Below are 20,965 nucleotides of genomic sequence, written 5' to 3' on the forward strand. Positions count from 1 at the left end.
GCATGTTTTGTCTTTGATTCTCACGACAGGTATGCTTGCCAGACAAGCTCAAGCATTGATCATCAACCGATAATGTATAGATGAATAGCTGAAATACCAACGATTTATTAAATTTTCATGGAAAGCACTTGCTCAGAGGTCTCTTAAGCCGTCATGGTATGACAGGGAATATGAGCAGAAGAAGCTAGCTCGTGTGTGAAAGGGTGGGTAAACTAGGGCTTGGCTTTGCGTGGTGGAAGATCGGGAACGAAAATAAGGTGATTGCGGCGGAAGACCCATTTTATCCCGTTCTCCGTACGGGCACCCGATTTAGGTTTTCCGGTGTTTGCCGCTCCGTCCCTAGGTTTTATCTTATTTTTTAGGTAAAAGTGATCAGATCAGGTCTGGCAAACCAAGTCTCTCAAAAACTTTAGACTCAACCAACTTCTTTCTCTTTCTTCCCCTTCCTTTTCTTGCTTCCAAGGCTGTTGAATTATCATCAGATCTGTTTGTCAAAGATCTACTGACATTTTACACTATCTTGTTCGCTTGTGAGTCATGAATGTGGTGGTACACTGAAGAACTAAAGGAGACTCTTGGAGTATCGCCACTTTGGGTTTCTATATTCATTCCACTATGAACTTCTGTTGACCTCTAGTGCTCGAGTCTCATCTCATACATTGTGCTTGTTGCTAGTCATTATCCACTTTGTTTGACCCATAGCTTGTATTCTCGTTGTCTTGGTCTTTACTCCCTGTTTTCTTTGTGAGGTTATAGAAGCTACAGTTCATCCATACGGTATGGCGCCTTTACTAGGCAGTTGGACCGCACCGTCTGCCGGTGGGCCCTCTAAAGCTCACCTCCATACGTCTCCCCAGAAGAACATTCTTTATGTTGATGCATATGATTCCTTTTCTTACAATGTGGTTGCTATGCTTGAAGAGGTTCTGGGTGTCAAGGTCACGGTGATGATGATTGACTCCGAGTGGCCAGGAGGGAACAAGACCGAGTTTCTGCAACGCTTCGAAGCTGTCGTCCTTGGGCCTGGGCCTGGAGATCCAAATGTTCCAGAAGATATCGGAATCATGAGGGATATCTGGGTTCTGAGTGACGCTGATTTGCTGCCTGTTTTTGGAATATGCCTTGGTTTTCAAAGTTTGTGTCTTCACCACAGCATTGCTATAGAGCGTTTACCATACCCACTTCATGGCCAGGTATATCGCATATCAACGGCCGAAAAGGACGTATTCGAGAACCTGCAAGATGTGGAGGTTACTCTCTATCATTCTCTATATGCAAAGTTGGACGATTCGCTTGAGGCAGCCTTGACCGAGTACAGTGGCGAGCAGATCAAGGCCAATGCCGACTTAGATCTTCTGGCTTGGCTGCCCATTGAACAAGATAACGTTTCTGGGAGGACTATCATTCCAATGGCGGTGCGCCATAGTGAAAAGCCGTTTTGGGGTGTTCAATTTCACCCAGAATCATGCAAGTCGGATCGTGCAGTGTGCAGTGAGCTACTAAAAAAGTGGTGGGAGTTGACCTTGGACTACAACAAGAAGCATGGGCGCGGCGGTTGTGGTAATTTGCCGGAGGACATTATCAGACGCCAAAGCGATGTGGCCTCACTTCCAGAGATAGCGTTGACCATGTTAAACTGGTGTGCGTCAACCTCGAGATCTTCAGCTTTCCGTTCACTCACTACCAGCAAGCTAAATGCTGAGTTTATATGTGAACATTTAAATGCGCCTGGGTCCCCAACAGTGTTATTTCAGTCCAACGGCAGGTATAGTATCATATCAGTTCCGGGCCCTACGAGCTGGAGATTAGAATACTATGCCCAGGCCGAGACTCTCCTAGTGGAAAGACTGCAGGCACATTCCAGTGAGTACACAGACTGCAGTGCCAAGAAGTCTTTGTCGGTGCATGACTTGTGGGAGACGCTCAGATATCTCATGGACATGAAAAAGGTCGAGTCTGGAGATGATTCTGTGCCCTTTTGGGGAGGTTTTCTGGGCTATTTCTCGTATGAGATGGGACTCGCATGTCTTGCCCGGCCAAAGACTCACAGCGATGACCCCCATGGATCGTTGCCCCCTCAAAACTGTGCTGCCACTCCTGATCCAGCAGATGTGAGTTTGCTGTGGTCCGAAAGAAGCGTCATCGTCGACAACGAAACAGGACGCATCACCATACAGTCAACGCGAAACGCTGATAATGTGTCGAATGGATGGCTTGATGAAACGTTGCAATATATAACAGAGCTTTCCCGTGCAGGCGTGCTTGAGAATGAGGACGTGAACTCTGATACGGGTTATTTGGACACCGTTCTAAGGCAATGCGTGATACATTTCCCGGACGAGCAAACATACAAGAAGCAACTCGAAGCTTGTAAAGCTGAGCTTGAAGCTGGCGAATCATACGAATTGTGTCTTACTTGTGAAACATCAATTACCTTACCATCGCCTAGCACGGACAGCGAACGTATTGCTTTCCCTTGGGAGCTATACAAACGTCTCAGGAAGTATAATCCTGCAGCCTTCAGTGCGTACGCAAGATTGGGCACCGTCAAGGTTGTCAGTAGCAGCCCGGAATGTTTTCTCAATTGGGATCGCTCTTTCACGTTGGAAATGAAGCCAATGAAAGGCACCGTCCGAAAATCGGCCAGTATGACTATGAAGAAGGCCAAGGAGATACTAGGTTCAACAAAGGAAATGGCGGAGAATTTGATGATCGCCGATTTGATTCGCCATGACCTTTACGGTATCTGTGGTTCTGGTGGTGTGCATGTTGAGAAGCTCCTTGAGGTAGAGGACCACGGACGTGTCTACCAAATGATCACGCATGTGAAAGGAGATGTCGATCCAGGTCGTCCAGGTTTTGCCGTCCGAAACGAACCCCATCTACGTTCGTCAAACATGTCTGCGTACGGGCTTACAGCCCTACAGAGGTGTCTGCCTCCGGGCTCGATGACTGGCGCGCCTAAGGAGCGTTCATGCATGCATCTCAGCTTGATCGAAGCTCGGAAACGTGGGATCTATTCCGGTGTTATGGGCTTCCTCGACCTTGGGGGCGGAGGTAGTTTCTCAGTCCTTATACGAACGGCGTTCAGCTGTTCTGATGACAAGGACAATGAACAGACATGGAGGATTGGGGCTGGAGGTGCTGTGACCATTCTAAGCACTGCTGACGGTGAATGGAACGAGATGCTGACCAAGCTTACCACTGTCTGTGGTGTCTTCGCGCCGTCCGATCTACAGGGTTCAGGCAAGGTGTAAAATGGCATGACCACTTTCCTCCTCCCTTGTTGTTCTTGTTCTTGTTCTTCTTCTTCTCTTTATTTATTTTACCCTGATTCTTGCCGAAGCTACATCTTCAGGTACATATTCAACAACACTTATATTCAACAGTTGCGGGTTTAGATCATAGGGATCGGATTCAACATTGAGCGTTGGGGTTCAGAGGCGTTTAGATATTCACAAGGTTTTTACTATATAGCATCTTTGGTAGATTTCATCAGTCCAAAAAAAAATACCCTGCTTCTTGCTTGCTTGGTTTATACTTGGGTTACGCATGAGCCTGCCAACTTAGCACGGATAGAGCCCCTGTTGAATACACAGTGCAAACAAGTCAAACATAGCTTTTAATCTCCGCGGAGGGTAATACATCATAGCCTCCATTGCACTTAGATATACACTTTCTGGCCCTGAGGTGTACACTCTACCATTTGCGCTCCTGGCTGTTGTTGTGTAGGTTGGGCTCTCTCTTACAGCTGTCAACAATCGCGATTGACTTCATGGCGAGTGCCCAAGATGGCTCAATGGAGGAGATCCTCTGGCGGTCGCCCGCGCACGTCCAAATGATGGGAGGTTTTCTCCATTCCAACAATAGTGAGCAGACTTCCCTTTCCGACCTTTTTATATTTTTCCTTTTCACCTTTAATGCACTCTCTAATCAATGGATAGTCTTATTTTACTTCGCCGAATCTCCATTCTTCGATGCTACGTCTAACAATGCCTCTCTTGCCATCCAAGCCAACTACAATGAAACACTTCGCCATTTTGTTGAGACTCGGGAGGCCTTCGAAGGTCGCCTGAAGACCATGCAGGGGTTAGAGTTTGTGGTTGCTTATGACCCTTTGCAGGCTGCTGCACAAAGCGAGACCAGTTTCGCACATGAACCATCTAATACCTGGGTGATCCGGAAACAGACGAGACGGAAGCGAGCCGGGCAAGATGATGAAGTGGTAGTTCTATCTACTTACTTCGTAGTGGGAGATTGCATTTACATGGCCCCGTCTGTTGCAAGTGTCGTGGGGAATAGACTTGTACGCAAAAATAAATTCCTCTGTATATGATCCAGCGACTGACATTCCACGTCACAATAGCTTTCTGCGGTTACATCACTCACGAGTCTCTTAAAGACTGCATCGTCACTGCCTAGTTTCACACCGTCACATGGACACACGTACATGCCGCCCGTACCCAAACCGACGGATAGCAGTCAGCCCGGGACTCAATCTCAGCAAAGCAAGGAGAACACTCCAATGCCCGACGCGGACTCCACGAAAGCTCTCTTGGTTGGGCCACAAACCGCCAATGCTGGGGCAGTTTTGCAGGACACGAGGACTTTCGCGGAATCGTTCAGTCTTCTTGCACGATATGGCGAAGAGTTTATGGATGAAAATCCCCTGGTCGGAGAGCCGGGATCATTTATCCTATCCAAATCTGGGGATACAGATCGAGGGGCTGTTTCCAAACAACCACCGAATGTTAGCCGCCCAGGGAGCATCCTTGGAACGCCTCAAGTCAAGGTCGACACGCCTGGCAAAACACCCGAGAAAGGAGCCACTCCGTCGGCCTTCGATGATAACAAGGTGCGAAAGAAGAAGGCCAAGATTGGGAGTTGAAAGAACCAGCCCAAAAATTCATGATACCCTTGTTTTGATAACCTTAGGAACATGGTAATGTACATTCCATGGATCCGTCTACAGTACACTACTGATGTAAAGATTGTAAGTAGAGTAGGTATCAACCCGTAGCTAGGGCGCCGTTTTCCCAAATCTAGTAAGTGAGCCAAATTTAAGACCCGCCTGCCTGGGTCGATGGCATACGGAGTTGTGGTGGAAGAGAGCGCGACCAGCAAACGTTTCAATGGTTCCGATGTAGAGATGTAACATAAAATGATGAACTTCACCTGTGGTGACTCATTGAACGCCATGAATCCTCTGTCTTAGCTCCCTTACATACTCCAGAGTCCTTATTCTTCTTTGAAATACTGTACCGATATATATACAAAGGTATTAATTAGTTCTAGCGGGGGCTCCGCTCAAGAATCTTTGCGTACCTCTTTGTCTTTTTTCCTTTTGTCTTCCCTTGGCTATACAGGATTGATAAATTTTACGTTTTCCCTATACAATCGATACATTTTTCATATATATAGATATATATATATATATACACGGTAGTGACTATGGCGAGCGTTCAGCAAGACAAACCTGCAGTTGTTTGTGTATTGTGAGTGAATCAGCCCCTCCCCCACCATGATCCGCGGGACATCGCAACAAATGACAGCCATATAACCAGCGTTTAAGAAGTCCGTACTGATCAACGACGGGACCCTGTAGCTGCGGCTCAGTCTCCGGTAGCAACTCCATTCACTTGGAAACAGCCCGAGCCCTTGCATATGAGTTTCACAAGAACAACATCCAACTCGTCTATGGCGGTGGCACGGCAGGCCTCATGGGCGAATTGGCCCGCACGCTTGTTTCTCTTTCCGGGCCCCAAGCAGTGCACGGGATCATCCCTCGAGCTCTGGTCAAAGTCGAGCCCGGCTATGACAATGCCGTAGAGGTGAGGAACCCTTCTGCGGTCGTAAGCGGGAAAGAAGCAGAGCGGGTCGTCAAGGTGCCCATGGGTAAGATCGGGACGCTTAAGGAGTCAGAGTACGGGTGTACCACCATCGTTCCAGATATGCACACGCGCAAGCGCATGATGGCCGAGAAGGTCCGCGAGGGTGGTCCGGGGTCGGGCTTTGTGGCGCTCGCGGGCGGGTTCGGAACTATCGAGGAGGTTATGGAAATGACTACCTGGAATCAATTGGGAATCCATAAGCTGGGCATGGTGTTGCTCAATGCCAATGGGTATTGGGATGGTGTGTTAGCATGGGTGAAGAACTCAGTCCAAGAAGGCTTTATCAGTCGGGAGAACGGCGAGATCTTGGTTGAAGCCAAGGATGTCAGTGAGGTTTGGCCCAAGCTGGTTGGTTACAAGATTAGCAATGGGAGGATGCAGTTGAACTGGGGAGAGGAGTAGGCTGGCTGGTTAGCCTACTGGCGCGAGACTTTAGCCTATCCTCGGCATGAAAAGCCATCAACGTTGGTCATATGTTAGAGGCTAGAAGGGGAAGTACAAGGGAAGGACTAGGGCGCCAATTACGAATTCATGACATGAACAACGCACTGCGTCTGGAGAGTAAATGTCGTATTATCCCGATTTCGTACTAATGCCTGCGTATAACAATCCGAGGAAAGACAGAAGAGCTGCTGCAAATCTCCAGTATTGCAATGACCAATATTTTCATATCTATGGGCGTAACCTCGAAACCTACGAATCGACCTCCATCGTCTCCTCTTCTTTCGTCTCTCCCGACTCTACAGCCTCTAGCAGCGGTACGAGTTGTTGACCCTCGTAAAGCTTGAAGCTCTCAATCTTTCCCTTTCCTTCCTCTCCGGCAAGACCCACCACACCGACAGAAGTATTATCAACAGTCAGTTCCTTGTCCTGGGACAAAGTCTCCTTGAGAGCCCGGAGACCATGGGTGATGAGCTCATCACGGGTACTGTTTGTAATCTTGTCCAGGTTCCGCTCCAAATAAGTCCGGGCCATCTGCGAACGAGCTCCGATGGCGCAGGCCAGCATTTCATGGATCATACCGGATGGTTGGAACTCGAATAGATGGGGGCCAGCTTCGTCAACGCCAGCGACGAGCAGGCCGACACCGTACGGCCGTTTACCGTAATGCTGGGTGTTTGTTTGGGCGCGGTCGGCGATCTGAGTAACGATGCGGTCCACGGGGATTGGTCGGCCGTAAGTCATTCTAGAGCCGAGTGACTGCTGCTTCATGTAGTTGGAGAGCACACGAGCGTCAGATGCAAGACCGGCGATAGCGATGCCCATGTGGGAGTCAATTTCGATAATCTTCTTCTGGTATGAGGAGAGCTCTTCGGCATTTCGCTATAGTGATCCAGACAAATTTACTCATGTTAGCAAGCCGCCCACTGTTTGTTTCTCGGCAATCCAACTGTTGATGGCATTTCGAACCTTCAGGCCGACCAGAACGGCATGTGTCTTGTTAACCAGGCCCACCACGACGGATCCCTGTTTGACGGCTTCTTGCGCATATTCTACTTGAAATATCCGACCCTGCGGGGAGCTGTCCGAAGTAACGATATTAGTGATAGAGCTTCTCCAGCTGGGACGGGGAGCTAGGTGGAACGTCATACAAGGTAACCGCATCGTTATCATAGTTGTTTCGGAACATTATGAAAGTCTGGGGAAAGTAATTATCGGGAGCGAGGAGAAATTATGATATCCAAGTACTGCCAGAGAGGGAGAGGGGCGGCGAGGTATAGTTGATGGGACAAGAGCTGGTGGAGGAGGTACCGTACTAGTAGGCAGTGAGACTGACGCGGTGACCAACGCAATTACCAAAGCTTCCGCTTGCTTGATGGTGGACTTGCCGCCTTGCCGCCTGAGGCACCAACACATTGTAGCTGCCGCCTGCGGTTCGTCCAACGTCACCTCAGCGACTGCATCGGCATCGGTCATTCCGACTACTACTCGAATAACGTCTCCATGCTGAAGGAGCGTTGCCTTCAAATCAAGCTCCACTAACCTCCCTGAGACTATACCAGCTCAAGCTCCGTTTGCGCTACCCAAATACCATTATATCGGCTTTCAGTGTCTGGACCTAGACGGTCCTGTTACTCCGCATCATGACGGCCGGCCTTAAGACAATTATCGCACTGTCGTTCGTATGTGATCCATCGAAGTGATTGTTTACTGTATATTTGAAACACAAAGAAGGAGATTACTGACATCTCTCTTTCATCATTCAGGTCCTTGCCATTGGCTTCCTACTCGTCATTCTTTCCTCAGCTCTTTGGCACAACTTCTTACCGTTGATTGTCGTTGCGACTTACGTTGTTGCTCCCCTACCCAACTGGATCTGCTCACGATGTGCGAACCCAGATGATTTTATGGACAGCTCGGGAAATGCTGCAGCTGATTTTGGGCGTTTCTTAACGGGCTTCCTAGTCTTGATGGGCATTGGTAAGTTGCTCCGAGTTCGATTGAAAATGCGCTGGGCTATGATCGATTATTGAGCTCTATCATTGATAAAAAGACTGTTTTTGGGAATGGTCTCAAGGCTAACTCCGATATTCTATAGCGCTCCCAGCTGTACTTGCGCATAGCGGCGCAATCCAGGTCCCGGCGATGATCATGTCGATCCTAGGTGGTCTCTTGATTTACGGAACAATTATTAGTTTCTCTATGTTCTTCAAGGAGCAGGAAGAGTTTTGAGTCACCATGGGTATCAACTAGTTCGGGTGAAATCACATAGGTGCGCTTGGTCGCATCTGATTTGCCAATTCACCAAACCTACGAAGGCTTCCTCTTATTCATGGAGCCATGGATTCCTTTATGAAATACCTCTTTGTTCTGACGTATGGTGAGAGTCCTTTATGTGAAATTCGCCGCGAATTCCAGCCATTAGTTTACTTTTATTCTATTCGAATGATACGATTGATGTACTATAGCTGCTGTGAGGTTATCTAGAGGTGTTAAGGGAGACTGGAGAGCTTTGAGGTACCCTTGCGGAGAGCATCCCAATGGTACATGTAAATGCCAATATGTAATACCTAGGCACATGCCTGGCAAACATCAACATCACGTGATCACGTGCCGCTTTTTCCAGGCGCGTCGTGTAATTTACAATATAGTCTAGGAAACGCTTACTTCTTCAGCTGACCAAGGTGCCTTTCTCTTGAGAATCCAATATATTTATAAGATGTGAAATATTGAATTAGAAAAGTATATCTAAAATGAACATCTGGTCTGGTGGCATCGTACTGGATGGACAATCTCAACTCCGAGGTGAGGCGGCCGATCAACCTCGATCTATAAGCTACTAAGATCTATACAGGCCTACAACTAATTGACAGATCATCTAATTGGCATTCTGATATAACAAGGGACTCAACGCTAAGTCTTCGCTGCTTTGTGAACCCAGCTTTGATACCATTATATGCGCGCGTTGGGCCAAACCTCGAATTGCATACAAATGATGCGGAAACATCGCAATGGTTAAAAACCAAATTACTTGGGGGTGTTTGGCTCGGAGAGGAGGACATGGATAGGCTCCAGACAGTTCAGTGCCCAGTTGGTCTTCTTGTGAGTGTCGATAACATGATACGAACAAAAACAGGGTCAACCACCACAGACATACTAGTGTATGGCGTCCTATCAAGCGCAACGTCATTGAAACGTCCTCCAACTCCTCCCGTCTCCTCTTCCGCAAGCTCTGATGAAAGTGCTCTACGAACTATCAGACAAGAACTGAGAATATATGCTGCTCCCATCTCCTCGTCCCTTATCATCAGAACGCATGCCCTCCCAACACCGCAAAGTACGAATGAACTTCTTGGACATGAAACACTTGCAGAATTCCTTCCAGACATCCGTTCTCCGAGCCCCAAGCGTAAGCGGGTGGCAACATTGTTTGAATCGGTTACACAACATCATAAGAGGGTGCGTCAGAAGGGAGGGGCGGGTGTGTCTCAGTTGATGGGGCACTCCCATTTACAGTCATCACACCAGTCACAAATTCTCCGCATCAAGCGGGAGTCTGAGGAACCTAGTCTTCCTTTATTAGACCGAATTGCCGCACAACGCTCAAGATCTCTCTCCGTTGGCGCGAACCTAAACCCTAGCAAGCCTTCAGAGCTTCGTACGGAGCATCCTAGGCCCGGCAGCAATCGGGGACACCCACGTGAGTTGATCAAGAGAAATACGCCCAATCCCTTCATCGAATCCTCTTTGCGGAAGGAGGGAGAACCCTCACCGGCGTTACCTTCATCTGATGGGAGGGTTGAGCTTTCATCTGCACCCAAGGATACCGAAGACGTCATTCTCGAAAACAAGAACACAATCTCTCGTACGATATTAACATGCATGCGGCTATATGGCTTCAATCGCTCGACGACGCGGTCCGGATCTTTGAACAAGAACCCGAATAGTCACGATATGCTTCCTTCTCACGCCGAAGAAAAGGATCCTCGCATCACGGCGGCAGTCGCACCTCTGGCCACGCCAACCCCAAGCACAGATGAAGACGAGTTTAAAGCGATGTACCATGCGACCTATCGCGCATCCACCTTCGCCCTACGGAAGTATCTGAAAGAAATGCCTGTTAGTCAAGGCAGCTCAAAATACTTGCCGCCTTTGCTGGATAAAGGAAAGGCAATGACGTATATTGATGAGTTCCTGAGATTATTCTGTGAGGAAAACTGAACCTGTCTGGTACAGTGAACGAGACATGATGTTACGATGTATATAATCACATCCACCTAAACAATAGATTACTTTGGAAACATTCCGCCAATATAACTTAAAGAGTTGTTGATCATTCTATACTACGTTGTCTCTGTATTCAAACAGGGAACAAAGCCACCATGGCCTACGAGTATTTGGACTTTGTAGAAACCAAGAAAGTAATATATTCCATGCATGTTCCATTAACAAGGCAGCTCTGCTAGTAGTAGTAAAGCGATGACGGTATCGGTCTTGTGATTTTCCGACCGCCGAAGTGCATCATCGCCAACCTTCCCGATAGCTACGGAAGATCCGAACTCCATCCGCATATCAAGTTTACCTCTATTGGTGTACAAGATAGTTTACACTTGATTAAAACTCTAGACTGCTACGCCATGGATGTTTCCAACAACCGTCTTTTCCGGTTCTCCAAACCGGAATGGTTAAACAACAATAGCGTCCGCAACGCAGGCGTCTACACATCGGGAGCATTGGTGAGCTTATCTGCCCGTCCTATGTCAAGGCGCAATCGTGCTGACGAAGTCTACCAAAGTTTTCTCTCGGCTTCTTCTTCTTAGTCGATGCAGCCGCATTCTCTCACAGCTCACGAAATGGGTCAAACGTGCATGTCAAATTCGTCGACTGGATCCCCGGTATTTGCTCCGCGCTCGGAATGCTTGTTATCAACTCAATCGAGAAGTCACGGCTGCACGCAGATAGCTGGAGCTACAGTGGAAGCGGTGTCGCGTGGAAAGCGCGGTTTGTACTTTTCCTTGGGTTTGCGCTATTGGCCGGCGGTCTGGCAGGCAGCGTGGTTAGTATCCCTTTACAGATCCGAATGATGCCGCGAGATAGATACGCTCTCTGTCGTGAATATTCAATGATGACTAACAGCTTCCCCAGACGGTCATGGTTCTTAAATACCTCATTAAACAATATCCACTGCAAACACTATACTTTGGAATCGCTAATATCGTTGCGAATGGACTCGTCATGATGAGGTATGCGCTTCATATCTGCCTTTTACTGGACGGTTCACTGACTGCTTTCCTCGGTAGCACGATTGTTCTCTGGATTTCACAGAACATAGAAGATGATTACACCTACAACCTTGCGTTGTAGTAACTGAGGGAATGTGGTGCTTATTTTGGGATTATATCATGATTAGCTGTTTATCTATCTTTCCCCGTTTGTTCTCCTGAATGGCTAGCGTAGTCGCGATTCATATCTCCTCTAGTCTTATGTTATGATTATGTTTGTGGGATGCCTATACGGTCAATTACATGATTTCAGTTTCCTTGTATACCCTACTCAAGTGGGCCGCATAAGTACGAGTTCCGAGCCCTTGATACCGGGAGACAATGAAGCAGGAACGGGTGTCGTACTGCATTCAGGCAACAACATATTTTGACTCGGCAGATGCATAATAACCAGTTCAATACTAGTAACATAAAGCAGTCCCGTTGACTTTTAACTGGCCGTAAAGAGTTTTATTATCTAGATATCCCTTTGTAATATGCGGCTCGATTGAAGTACAAAGTCTTCCCTCATCCATGTGTAAACTAAGCCAAGTCTGGCTATGAATACAGGAAACATGATCCCAGCCTGTACAAACGTAGCCTTGAGGCGAGGAGGCGGGATATCATTCCCAGGAATAGATCGATGGGAGCCTATCACGGCAACCCGGCATTCGTCGTCGTTATTTCAGGTCAGCATCCTCAACAGACAGTCACTGAATGAGAGTGACAGCAATCGCAGTAGATAAAACGTCTGTCTTCGAGTGAGCCCATACAGCCGCACGTGCGAGTAACCTCATCGCGCCAGTAGTGAAAACGCGCCATAGCGAGGCATTGGGACATTTCAAACAACCATATGCACGAATGATCCTTTAAGCAGACGAAGGAACGGGGTGCGCCCGCAATCTATTCATAATGGCATCCACAGCCTCCATGTCTCCAGCATCGACTTTCTCCCCCTGAGGATATCCCTCAGGCAGGTGCTTTACCAACTCATCCATAGCGGGCTGGTAGTTGCGCACGGCCGACGAAAGAGCGAACACAGCCTTCTTCCGCGTAGCGGGGTTCGAATCCGTAGTCGACATGGTGACCAGCTTAGGAACAGCGTTGAAGACGATGAGCTTATCCTGCGCCTTTTCGTTATTTTGGACGGCGGTACCGATACACCACGCAGCCATGCGTCTCATCTCTGCTTCGTCGTGCTGAAGGAGTTCAACCAGCGGCGTCCACAGGCCGAGGGGCTCGAGGTTATTTGCGTTATCAATAGACTCTATGAGCTGTTCGAAGTTGTCGAATGCGATCAGTTTGTTCTCGAGGTCAACTTCATCGGAGTGTAGTGCTTCCATAGAGGCTTTCATAAGGTCGGCGTCGGAGGGGCCACCGAAGAGAGCGGAGAGCATCTCTGGAGTGATGCCACGGGCAGCGGCATCAGTGGTAGTATTGGAGGCATTGGGGTCGTCGGATTGTTGGTTAGTGGAGTTTTTGATACTCCATTTGAGGAGGTTGTTCATGTTTGCGTCCATGCTGGGCAGGTTCTTCTTTGATTAGATTTTTGGAGGGGAAAGGAAGAAATTAAATTGGGTATGATTCGTACGAGAGTTATAAGAAAACTAAAATGGAGAAAAAAAAAATTGTAGTGAAAATAATTTAGATTGGGTATGTTGTCGAGTCTCTTTTTGTCTTCTGAATAATGAACAAAAAGAAAGGAACGAATATTTCGGAGGGGCAATTTAGTGGTGTTCTCGATGCGTCCAGATGGTTCAGGAATCTTCCCCGCCGCTTGCCCAATACCACCACAGCAAACCCTTAGATATATACATTGTAATGTTGAACAAAAACATGCTGAAGCGCATCTCGAATCCATTAATTTAGGAATTGACCACTATGGAACGCCTCTTCTGCTTCATACAGAGATGGGCTCAGAATCTGATAGGTACCAGATTTACCCCTCCATAACTTACTCGACCCGCAGGCGGGCTATGACTGATCATATACTTAACTACTGCGGACTACTCCGGAGTAGTAGGCCTGAGAAGATAACAAATCTCCTTCCTCAGCACGAACAAGACAGACTCGTGCAGACCCGCTCTTCCGATACGGATACGGAGGAAAGCTGTAGTGGATCTAAAATTCCCCGGCATGCAATGCGTCTTGGAGCTTCCAGTCACGAACCTTTCCTCCCTTTACCAACACTATATGATGTTTGTAGCTATATGTGCAGTTGCTGGAGATGGTTACGCCAAGCATAGGGGTTAGGGTAGCCCCTAATTGTCCAAGGGAATGCCAATCTTGTGTATTAGCTCTGCTTTTGAACGATTTCGATATGCTCACTTTAACATGAGGGTGTGACAATAGATAATGGGAATCGGGATCTAACTTGGATAGCATCGCATACATGCAACTAGTACTGTACATATCGACCGATACAATACAGTACATAAATTGTATCGCCCGCTTACATAATACATATTCGTCGCACAAAATCCTCCTACCCCGCGATGGGATGTCAACCCCGCGGACACTGTCAGTCCATTGTGAAGCTGGCTGGTATTGAATGACGACCGTAATTACGAAAATATTCCAACAGTGATCGACCGATTTCTCCCGGGAATTGGGCACCGGTACTATTGGTACTCATGAGAATCTCATCGGAATGGATGAAAAGGCGGTAAGTAAGGCAGGAATCGCAGCACAGTATGTACGCGCACATGCAATGGAAGATAGCGTATGGATATGACCGCCATTAGTATCGTCGCCTATCAAACCTTCAATGGGGGTGAATTAATTTCCCTTGGAAGAGACTTGTTGAAGATCAGCAATAAGCCTGACATTCAGAGACCCCCACAATCTTCTAGACCCTAGACAATGGTGATTCGCAAGAAGAACGTAAAAAAAGAGGGGCAAGGTTCAGAGGGATTGTGCTCGTAAAGAATCTGGAAGCCTGGAAATTCGACATCGTCATCATGTCCAGAGCTTATGGTGATAGCCGACCCTGATTACTTTTGTGGCCCTGTTCGCCGGGACGCTATGGGCTGAACCATTCGTAAACAGCCACAGGATCTGCCCCACGAGGATGCGCAAGTGGTTTTGCCATCCAGCAGTGCTTGAAGGAAAAGAGGACACCTCAGCTGGTATCCTTCCCGAACCGTTCTTACCTTGGAGGCGACGATAGCGGGAATTCGGGGGCGAAACTATATGGAATGGAGATCGAGGAAGGAATGGAAGAATTAACCACCGTTCCTACTAGTATCTATTTTGCTTCTTCTCTTTTGTCCAAAAGAAGAACGTCTAAAAACCAATATGGAATGGATTGCAACTGGTCCAACTTCTCTCGCTCTTGTTCCGTACCGGAAATCTATTACGGTTCATTACTGACACAGTGTGGCGGTGACAGCAGTCGGGCCCAACGGCACCACAAGAAACCCCCTATTTGCCGCCTAATCATAGAACAGCGTGGTCCCGTATAGTCCAATTTAGGCTTACCCACATACGCTCACCTAGCATGCTCCTCTAAGGCCACTCACTTGCCTTTACCCCCCTAATACCTAAATTTACCGCCAACCTCTCCTTTTCCTCTTCTTAACACCACTTCCCCCCTCCCCCCTTCCCTTTTCTGCGACTACTGCTTTTCTTACTAAATACGCTCGACCAGTAATTCTGCTCCGTCTCTCCTCCTCCACCCACACCTCAACCAACTTACTTCCACCACACTTGCTACTCTCTCCCTCTCTCACTCACTCACCCAACTTGACCTTCATCACCACCTTATTCTCTCCTCTTTCTCGTCCCTATCTTCCCACCCTTTTTTAATAGCTCTTCTCATTCTTGTTTCCTTTCCTTTTCTTTTTTTTCCCCCTCGTAGTAATCCTATTCAGTCATCATGGAAGGTACGTTTTCTGCCACCTCAGCGCCTTGCGTCTAGCTGTTCTCTTCCCCTCCCCCTTCCGACGCTTTGTCCGACCGTTACTAATATCATCTGTCTCACTCGTATAGAGGAAGTTGCTGCTCTCGTCATTGACAATGGGTATGTTCTTGTTGGTTTTTGATGGTTTTGTTGATGGAAAACCCCCCCGTGTTTTCCATCCCATTCGAGCAGCAAAACACCAGCTGCCGGCACCGGTCGCACCGATCGAGAATTCCTTTCCCGACGCAGCTTCTAGCTTTTATGTTTTCTGGAATCGCAACGACGAGATGGATTTTCTTTTATTCTCAATGCGTAAATGTGACTTGGCTCCTAAACTAACAAAACTGCCCTTAGTTCGGGTATGTGCAAGGCCGGTTTCGCCGGTGACGATGCCCCCCGTGCTGTGTTCCGTAAGTCAACCCCCGCATTAACCTGATACATGCCCCTCCCGCGCTCGCCATCTCTCTCCAAGTTCTCAGGTGTAGCTATTTGCTGTTTTCTCGCAGTAAATAAGCGCCATCTGGATGGATCAGCTGTTGACGCGTGGCCCCACATCATGAGGAACTTGATTTACTGACCTGAAATTTAGCCTCCATTGTCGGTCGTCCCCGTCATCATGGGTAAATTCCTCCGATTCTCCCAGCTAGCTACTCCAGAGCGATGGCCACTGACAATATATCAGTATCATGATTGGTATGGGTCAGAAGGACTCTTATGTCGGTGATGAGGCACAGTCCAAGCGTGGTATCCTCACCCTCAGATATCCCATCGAGCACGGTGTCGTCACAAACTGGGATGACATGGAGAAGATCTGGCATCACACATTCTACAATGAGCTCCGTGTTGCTCCTGAGGAGCACCCGGTTCTCTTGACCGAAGCCCCTATTAACCCCAAGTCCAACCGTGAAAAGATGACCCAGATCGTCTTCGAGACCTTCAACGCCCCTGCCTTCTACGTCTCCATCCAGGCCGTCCTGTCCCTGTATGCCTCCGGTCGTACCACCGGTATCGTTCTGGACTCTGGTGACGGTGTTACCCACGTTGTCCCCATCTACGAGGGTTTCGCCCTCCCCCACGCCATTTCCCGTGTTGATATGGCTGGTCGTGACTTGACCGATTACCTCATGAAGATCCTGGCTGAGCGCGGATACACTTTCTCCACCACCGCTGAGCGTGAAATTGTCCGTGACATCAAGGAGAAGCTTTGCTACGTCGCCCTCGACTTCGAGCAGGAGATTCAGACCGCCTCTCAGAGCTCCAGCCTCGAGAAGTCCTACGAGCTTCCCGATGGCCAGGTCATCACCATTGGTAACGAGCGTTTCCGTGCTCCTGAGGCTCTCTTCCAGCCTAGCGTTCTGGGTCTGGAAAGCGGTGGTATCCACGTTACCACCTTCAACTCCATCATGAAGTGTGATGTTGATGTCCGTAAGGATCTCTACGGTAACATCGTCATGGTATGTTTTTCTCCCTAGGGCCTCGGGTCCATTTCAGAGAGTAGCAAATCACTAATGAATACTTAGTCTGGTGGTACTACCATGTACCCTGGTATCTCCGATCGTATGCAGAAGGAAATCACCGCCCTTGCCCCCTCGTCTATGAAGGTCAAGATCATTGCTCCTCCCGAGCGTAAATACTCCGTCTGGATTGGTGGTTCCATCTTGGCTTCCCTGTCCACCTTCCAGCAGATGTGGATCTCCAAGCAGGAGTACGACGAGAGCGGTCCTTCGATCGTTCACCGCAAGTGCTTCTAAGGTATAGTTCACCTACATGCTTCCTTGAAATCAACCCTCACTGACCCCCTACTGCAGCTCTTGCGCATGATTAGTTTTTTTCGTCGTATTTTCCTGTATTAAAATATCAAACGGAGACTGGCGACATGCGGGCCTTCTCTGACTCGGACTAGGAGGAAGATCGCCTGAAAAAGGAACTTTGTTTTAGCTGTGGAATAGAGATGGTTTATTTGAGACGCTTGTCGCTCGATGCGGGCGCTTTTGCCGGCAGCAAGTTGTTCCTGAAAGCAAGAAGGGGAAGAGGGACGTAGGCGAAGGATGTACATGGGTCATGTGGACAGAGGGGTGAAAGCTCTATTCATATAGTTCTACACTCGTGTTTGAATCCTTATTTCCATACTGGACTTTTCTCCCTAACGAATTCTTGCCTCCGGGCTGGCCACGATTCTAAAATGCTGTTAAAACACGGGGCTCGGCTTCAAATTGACTGCGCCTTGCCACGATTGTCTAGTGTTACTTCATGGGGCCTATGTAGACTCTGCAGCAGGGGCGTATCATCTACAGCGCACTCCGGCCAAGAATCGACAGATGTACCTGGTAGGTCGTTTGCGGCTCAAGAACACCAGCCATCGTAGTACAAACCATGATGTCATTGCCGTCCACAGACCAGTCTGGGCCCCGTTCGTAAGCAAGCTGTAACTATGTTATCGCGGGCTTCTGTGATATTGTTGATGGGCCAGGTGCCCCATTGGAGATCGGACAAAAGTCATCGAGTTAGTCTAGCATCTATATAGACTTGACGTATGCATAATCTGTTCACTTTTAAAATTCTCATCTGCTTTGGTCTTGAGTTCATCCATCGTCGCACAGTAATCAGAAGAAGATAAAACATCAGGAAAAAAAAAAAAGAAAACCCGAAGGGTGAATCATCGCATATCACCGAATGAATATACAACAGTGCATCTAAGCGTCCCACGTCTCCAATCCCTGGAGGATACATCCCTCCTCTCCCTCGTTCTTATTCTTGAGCTCACCGACCTCGTAGACCGTCTCTCCCTCCTTCTGCAGCAGATCCTTGACTGCGGCAGCGGCCTCCTTCTCAACAGCAATGATCATACCCACACCGCAGTTGAGCGCACGCGCCATCTCAGGGGCAGTGACATTGCCGTTCTTCTTAAGCCAGGCGAAAACTGGCGGAAGCTGCCAGGTAGAGACGTTGATATGCGCAGTCAGCGTCGAAGGCAGCATACGAGGCACATTGTCAACCAGACCGCCACCAGTGATGTGGGCAAGACCCTTAATGGCTGACGAGAAGGGGCCGGTAGTCTTGTTGCTGGAGGGGATGGAGAGCGCTTTCAGGAGAGGCTTCACGTAAATGCGGGTTGGGGTAAGGAGGGCACGGCCGAGGGAAAGAGGTTCGTTGCTGAAAGGCATTGAGAAAGGAGCCGGGTCGTTGTAGCTCAATCCGGAGCGTTCGACGATTTTCCGGACGAGAGAGTACCCGTTCGAATGAGGACCGGAGGAAGCCAAGGCGAGGAGAACATCGCCGTCTTGCATAGCGGAGGTCTCTGGAAGAATAGCACGAGCATTGTCTCCAACAGTGTTGATCGCACCTACGGCAGCACCCACAGCATCATAGGTGTCGTCAATGAAGAGGCCAGGCATTTCGGCAGTCTCACCGCCAATGAGGGCACATCCGGCCTGCACACAACCGTTGGCAACACCGGTGACGAAAGCAGAGGCCGTGTTGACGTCCAATTTACCGCAAGAATAGCAGTCGAGGAAAAACAGGGGCTCTGCGCCTTGGACGACCAGGTCGTTGACGTTCATGGCTACAAGGTCAATACCCACCGTGTCGTGGATTCCCACGGTGTGTGCGATCTTGAGTTTGGTTCCAACACCATCGATGGCTCCGATCAATGTAGGGGAGTGAGGGTGGTAGGCAGAGTTGGCAGCAGCCAGAGAAAAGAGACCCCCAAAGCCACCGATCACTGCATCTGTACCAGGACGCTTGGTCTGAGCAACAGAGCTCTTAATCTGATTGACGAGGTCATTGCCAGCGTCAATGGAAACACCGGCAGCGGCATAGGTGAGAGACTCCTTCTGGGATTCAACAGCATCTCTTTGCCTGAAGGCACGGTGCGCGATGTCCTTACGGTAGAACATGTCTTCAAAGTGAATTGTGGAAATGCCGGAATAGCTCTTGCGGACAGCTTCCTCGAGACTCGATGCTGTAGCGGTAGAAGCAATGACCCGACCACCAGCAGTCTGGAGTTCGTTGCCAACGAGTGTAGTTCCGGCATGGAAGATCAAGGTGTCCTCCGGAACCGGGTCAAGGGTGATGGTTTTGCCCTTGGCATAAGATCCAGGATATCCACCGGCCACTGCGATGACGGTGGTAGAGAAGTCGGGCTTGATGTTGATGGAGACACCGTCGAGCCAGTGTTCGGTACAAGCAACCATGATCTCCGCCAAATCAGTGTCATCGCTGAGCAGGGGCAGGAGAGTTTGAGTCTCCGGGTCTCCACCTCTAACATTATATTCGAGGACCTTAGGGCCATTCTTCGTCATCATAAGACCGGTGAAGAGGATACCCACGAAAGGGAAACCTTGAAGCAGTTAGCGCTCTATTGGTGTAATTTTGTGCCCAATGTGGAAGGACAAACCATCTCGCCTCATGCCGTCAACTGAAGGCTGCACAATGGTGCGGTCAATCTCCTCAAGGACTTCCTTAGAAGAGATTGGGGTAGGGGCATAGCAGCCCATACCGCCGGTGTTGGGACCCTGGTCACCGTCGAAGATACGCTTGTGATCCTGTGCAGGAGGGAGGGAGCGGATAGTGTAGCCGTCACTGAAGGTGAGAACACTGAGCTCATCACCCTCGAGATACTCTTCGATAACAACCTCGTTACCAGCATCGCCGAACTGGCGGTCCAACATCATTTCGCGGAGTGCTTGGTGGGCTTCCTCCTTGGTCTGCGGGATAACAACACCCTTGCCACCAGCCAGGCCATCTGCCTTAATGACAACATTGTGGGAAATGGAGTCGATGTATTGACGGGCAGGCTCATACTCGCGGAAGTTCTCGTACGCAGCTGTGGGAATGTTATGGCGCTTCATGAAATCCTTGGAGAAGGCCTTGGAGCCCTCCATGCGCGCAGCGGCCTTGGAAGGGCCAAAACACCTAATACCAACTTATCGAAATGTCAACATGTCGTCTGTCTTGTTTGTAACTGAGGTTCTCCCCACCTGCTTGGAAATATCCTTGGATGCCATCCACAAGAGGCGCCTCCGGTCCCGGAACCACCAAGTTGACTCCGTTCTTTTGAGCGAATGCCACTAGGCCAGGGTAGTCATTGCCCTTGACATTGGCATTGGAAATCTTGCTAGGAGCCCCCAAGCCAGTTCCACCATTGCCTGGGGCGACATACACGATTTCGACCCGAGGGGATTGACTCAGCTTCCAAGCCAGGGCATGTTCGCGGCCGCCGTTGCCGACGATGAGGACGCGCAACTGTTCTTGGGACATTTCGAATGCAGTGTTCTCGAGTAAACCTAATTGAGGAAATTATTAGGAACTGGGTTTCCTACCCTCACGAGAATAGTATTGCAGAGAGGTAACATATGTGGTGGACTGCTTTTTAGGGCGGAAAGAATGGAGGGGCAAGCCATAGTATATGAAATAGTGGAAGTGCCCCTCTCTTTTATCATTGTTGAGGTTTCAATACCCAAGAAACCTCA

The 20,965-nt window shown here is 48.9% G+C and overlaps 10 protein-coding genes across 10 annotated transcripts; 7 read left to right on the forward strand and 3 right to left on the reverse strand.

Annotated features, from left to right (window-relative positions):
- Window positions 1–297: 297 nt before the first annotated feature.
- Window positions 298–3,516, forward strand: pabA (aminodeoxychorismate synthase pabA). The gene has a single exon (XM_032080364.1). It carries the CDS (start codon window positions 780–782, stop codon window positions 3,255–3,257), a length of 2,478 nt encoding a protein of 825 aa, XP_031936740.1. The 5' UTR covers window positions 298–779; the 3' UTR covers window positions 3,258–3,516.
- On the forward strand, window positions 3,517–5,170 carry med6 (mediator complex subunit MED6). The gene is made up of 3 exons (XM_032080359.1): window positions 3,517–3,869; window positions 3,945–4,306; window positions 4,367–5,170. Exons 1-3 carry the CDS (start codon window positions 3,776–3,778, stop codon window positions 4,886–4,888), a joined length of 978 nt encoding a protein of 325 aa, XP_031936741.1. The 5' UTR covers window positions 3,517–3,775; the 3' UTR covers window positions 4,889–5,170.
- Window positions 5,171–6,439, forward strand: BDV37DRAFT_231672 (LOG family protein). Its single transcript, XM_032080360.1, has 2 exons — window positions 5,171–5,495; window positions 5,606–6,439. The coding sequence occupies exons 1-2, from the start codon at window positions 5,452–5,454 to the stop codon at window positions 6,291–6,293; spliced, it is 732 nt and encodes a 243-aa protein (XP_031936742.1). The 5' UTR covers window positions 5,171–5,451; the 3' UTR covers window positions 6,294–6,439.
- Window positions 6,439–7,669, reverse strand: pre5 (proteasome core particle subunit alpha 6). Its single transcript, XM_032080363.1, has 3 exons — window positions 7,484–7,669; window positions 7,302–7,413; window positions 6,439–7,214 (listed from the first exon to the last, which is right to left on the reverse strand). The coding sequence occupies exons 1-3, from the start codon at window positions 7,519–7,521 to the stop codon at window positions 6,585–6,587; spliced, it is 780 nt and encodes a 259-aa protein (XP_031936743.1). The 5' UTR covers window positions 7,522–7,669; the 3' UTR covers window positions 6,439–6,584.
- Window positions 7,670–7,975: 306 nt separating this feature from the next.
- BDV37DRAFT_275311 (Vps55 family protein) lies at window positions 7,976–8,564 on the forward strand (the record flags this gene model as incomplete). The annotated part of the gene is made up of 3 exons (XM_032085377.1): window positions 7,976–8,014; window positions 8,099–8,312; window positions 8,431–8,564. The coding sequence occupies 3 exons, from the start codon at window positions 7,976–7,978 to the stop codon at window positions 8,562–8,564; spliced, it is 387 nt and encodes a 128-aa protein (XP_031936744.1).
- Window positions 8,565–8,970: 406 nt separating this feature from the next.
- On the forward strand, window positions 8,971–10,807 carry BDV37DRAFT_231762 (uncharacterized protein). Its single transcript, XM_032080365.1, has 2 exons — window positions 8,971–9,137; window positions 9,187–10,807. Exons 1-2 carry the CDS (start codon window positions 9,086–9,088, stop codon window positions 10,551–10,553), a joined length of 1,419 nt encoding a protein of 472 aa, XP_031936745.1. The 5' UTR covers window positions 8,971–9,085; the 3' UTR covers window positions 10,554–10,807.
- Window positions 10,762–11,925, forward strand: BDV37DRAFT_231676 (UPF0220 family protein). The gene is made up of 4 exons (XM_032080361.1): window positions 10,762–11,068; window positions 11,128–11,388; window positions 11,478–11,575; window positions 11,633–11,925. The coding sequence occupies exons 1-4, from the start codon at window positions 10,970–10,972 to the stop codon at window positions 11,694–11,696; spliced, it is 522 nt and encodes a 173-aa protein (XP_031936746.1). The 5' UTR covers window positions 10,762–10,969; the 3' UTR covers window positions 11,697–11,925.
- Window positions 11,926–12,401: 476 nt separating this feature from the next.
- fes1 (Hsp70 nucleotide exchange factor FES1) lies at window positions 12,402–13,257 on the reverse strand. Its single transcript, XM_032080362.1, has one exon. The coding sequence runs from the start codon at window positions 13,111–13,113 to the stop codon at window positions 12,463–12,465; it is 651 nt and encodes a 216-aa protein (XP_031936747.1). The 5' UTR covers window positions 13,114–13,257; the 3' UTR covers window positions 12,402–12,462.
- Window positions 13,258–15,352: 2,095 nt separating this feature from the next.
- Window positions 15,353–17,495, forward strand: act1 (actin ACT1). Its single transcript, XM_032080367.1, has 6 exons — window positions 15,353–15,477; window positions 15,584–15,904; window positions 16,084–16,114; window positions 16,177–16,948; window positions 17,015–17,246; window positions 17,303–17,495. Exons 2-5 carry the CDS (start codon window positions 15,856–15,858, stop codon window positions 17,243–17,245), a joined length of 1,083 nt encoding a protein of 360 aa, XP_031936748.1. The 5' UTR covers window positions 15,353–15,477; window positions 15,584–15,855; the 3' UTR covers window position 17,246; window positions 17,303–17,495.
- Window positions 17,496–18,187: 692 nt separating this feature from the next.
- On the reverse strand, window positions 18,188–20,753 carry ade1 (bifunctional aminoimidazole ribotide synthase/glycinamide ribotide synthase; the record flags this gene model as incomplete). Its single annotated transcript, XM_032088146.1, has 3 exons — window positions 18,188–19,833; window positions 19,891–20,418; window positions 20,474–20,753. 3 exons carry the CDS (start codon window positions 20,751–20,753, stop codon window positions 18,188–18,190), a joined length of 2,454 nt encoding a protein of 817 aa, XP_031936749.1.
- Between the last annotated feature and the right edge of the window lie 212 nt (window positions 20,754–20,965).

Source organism: Aspergillus pseudonomiae (assembly GCF_009193645.1).
Source record: "Aspergillus pseudonomiae strain CBS 119388 unplaced genomic scaffold BDV37scaffold_97, whole genome shotgun sequence".
Taxonomy (NCBI): domain Eukaryota; kingdom Fungi; phylum Ascomycota; class Eurotiomycetes; order Eurotiales; family Aspergillaceae; genus Aspergillus; species Aspergillus pseudonomiae.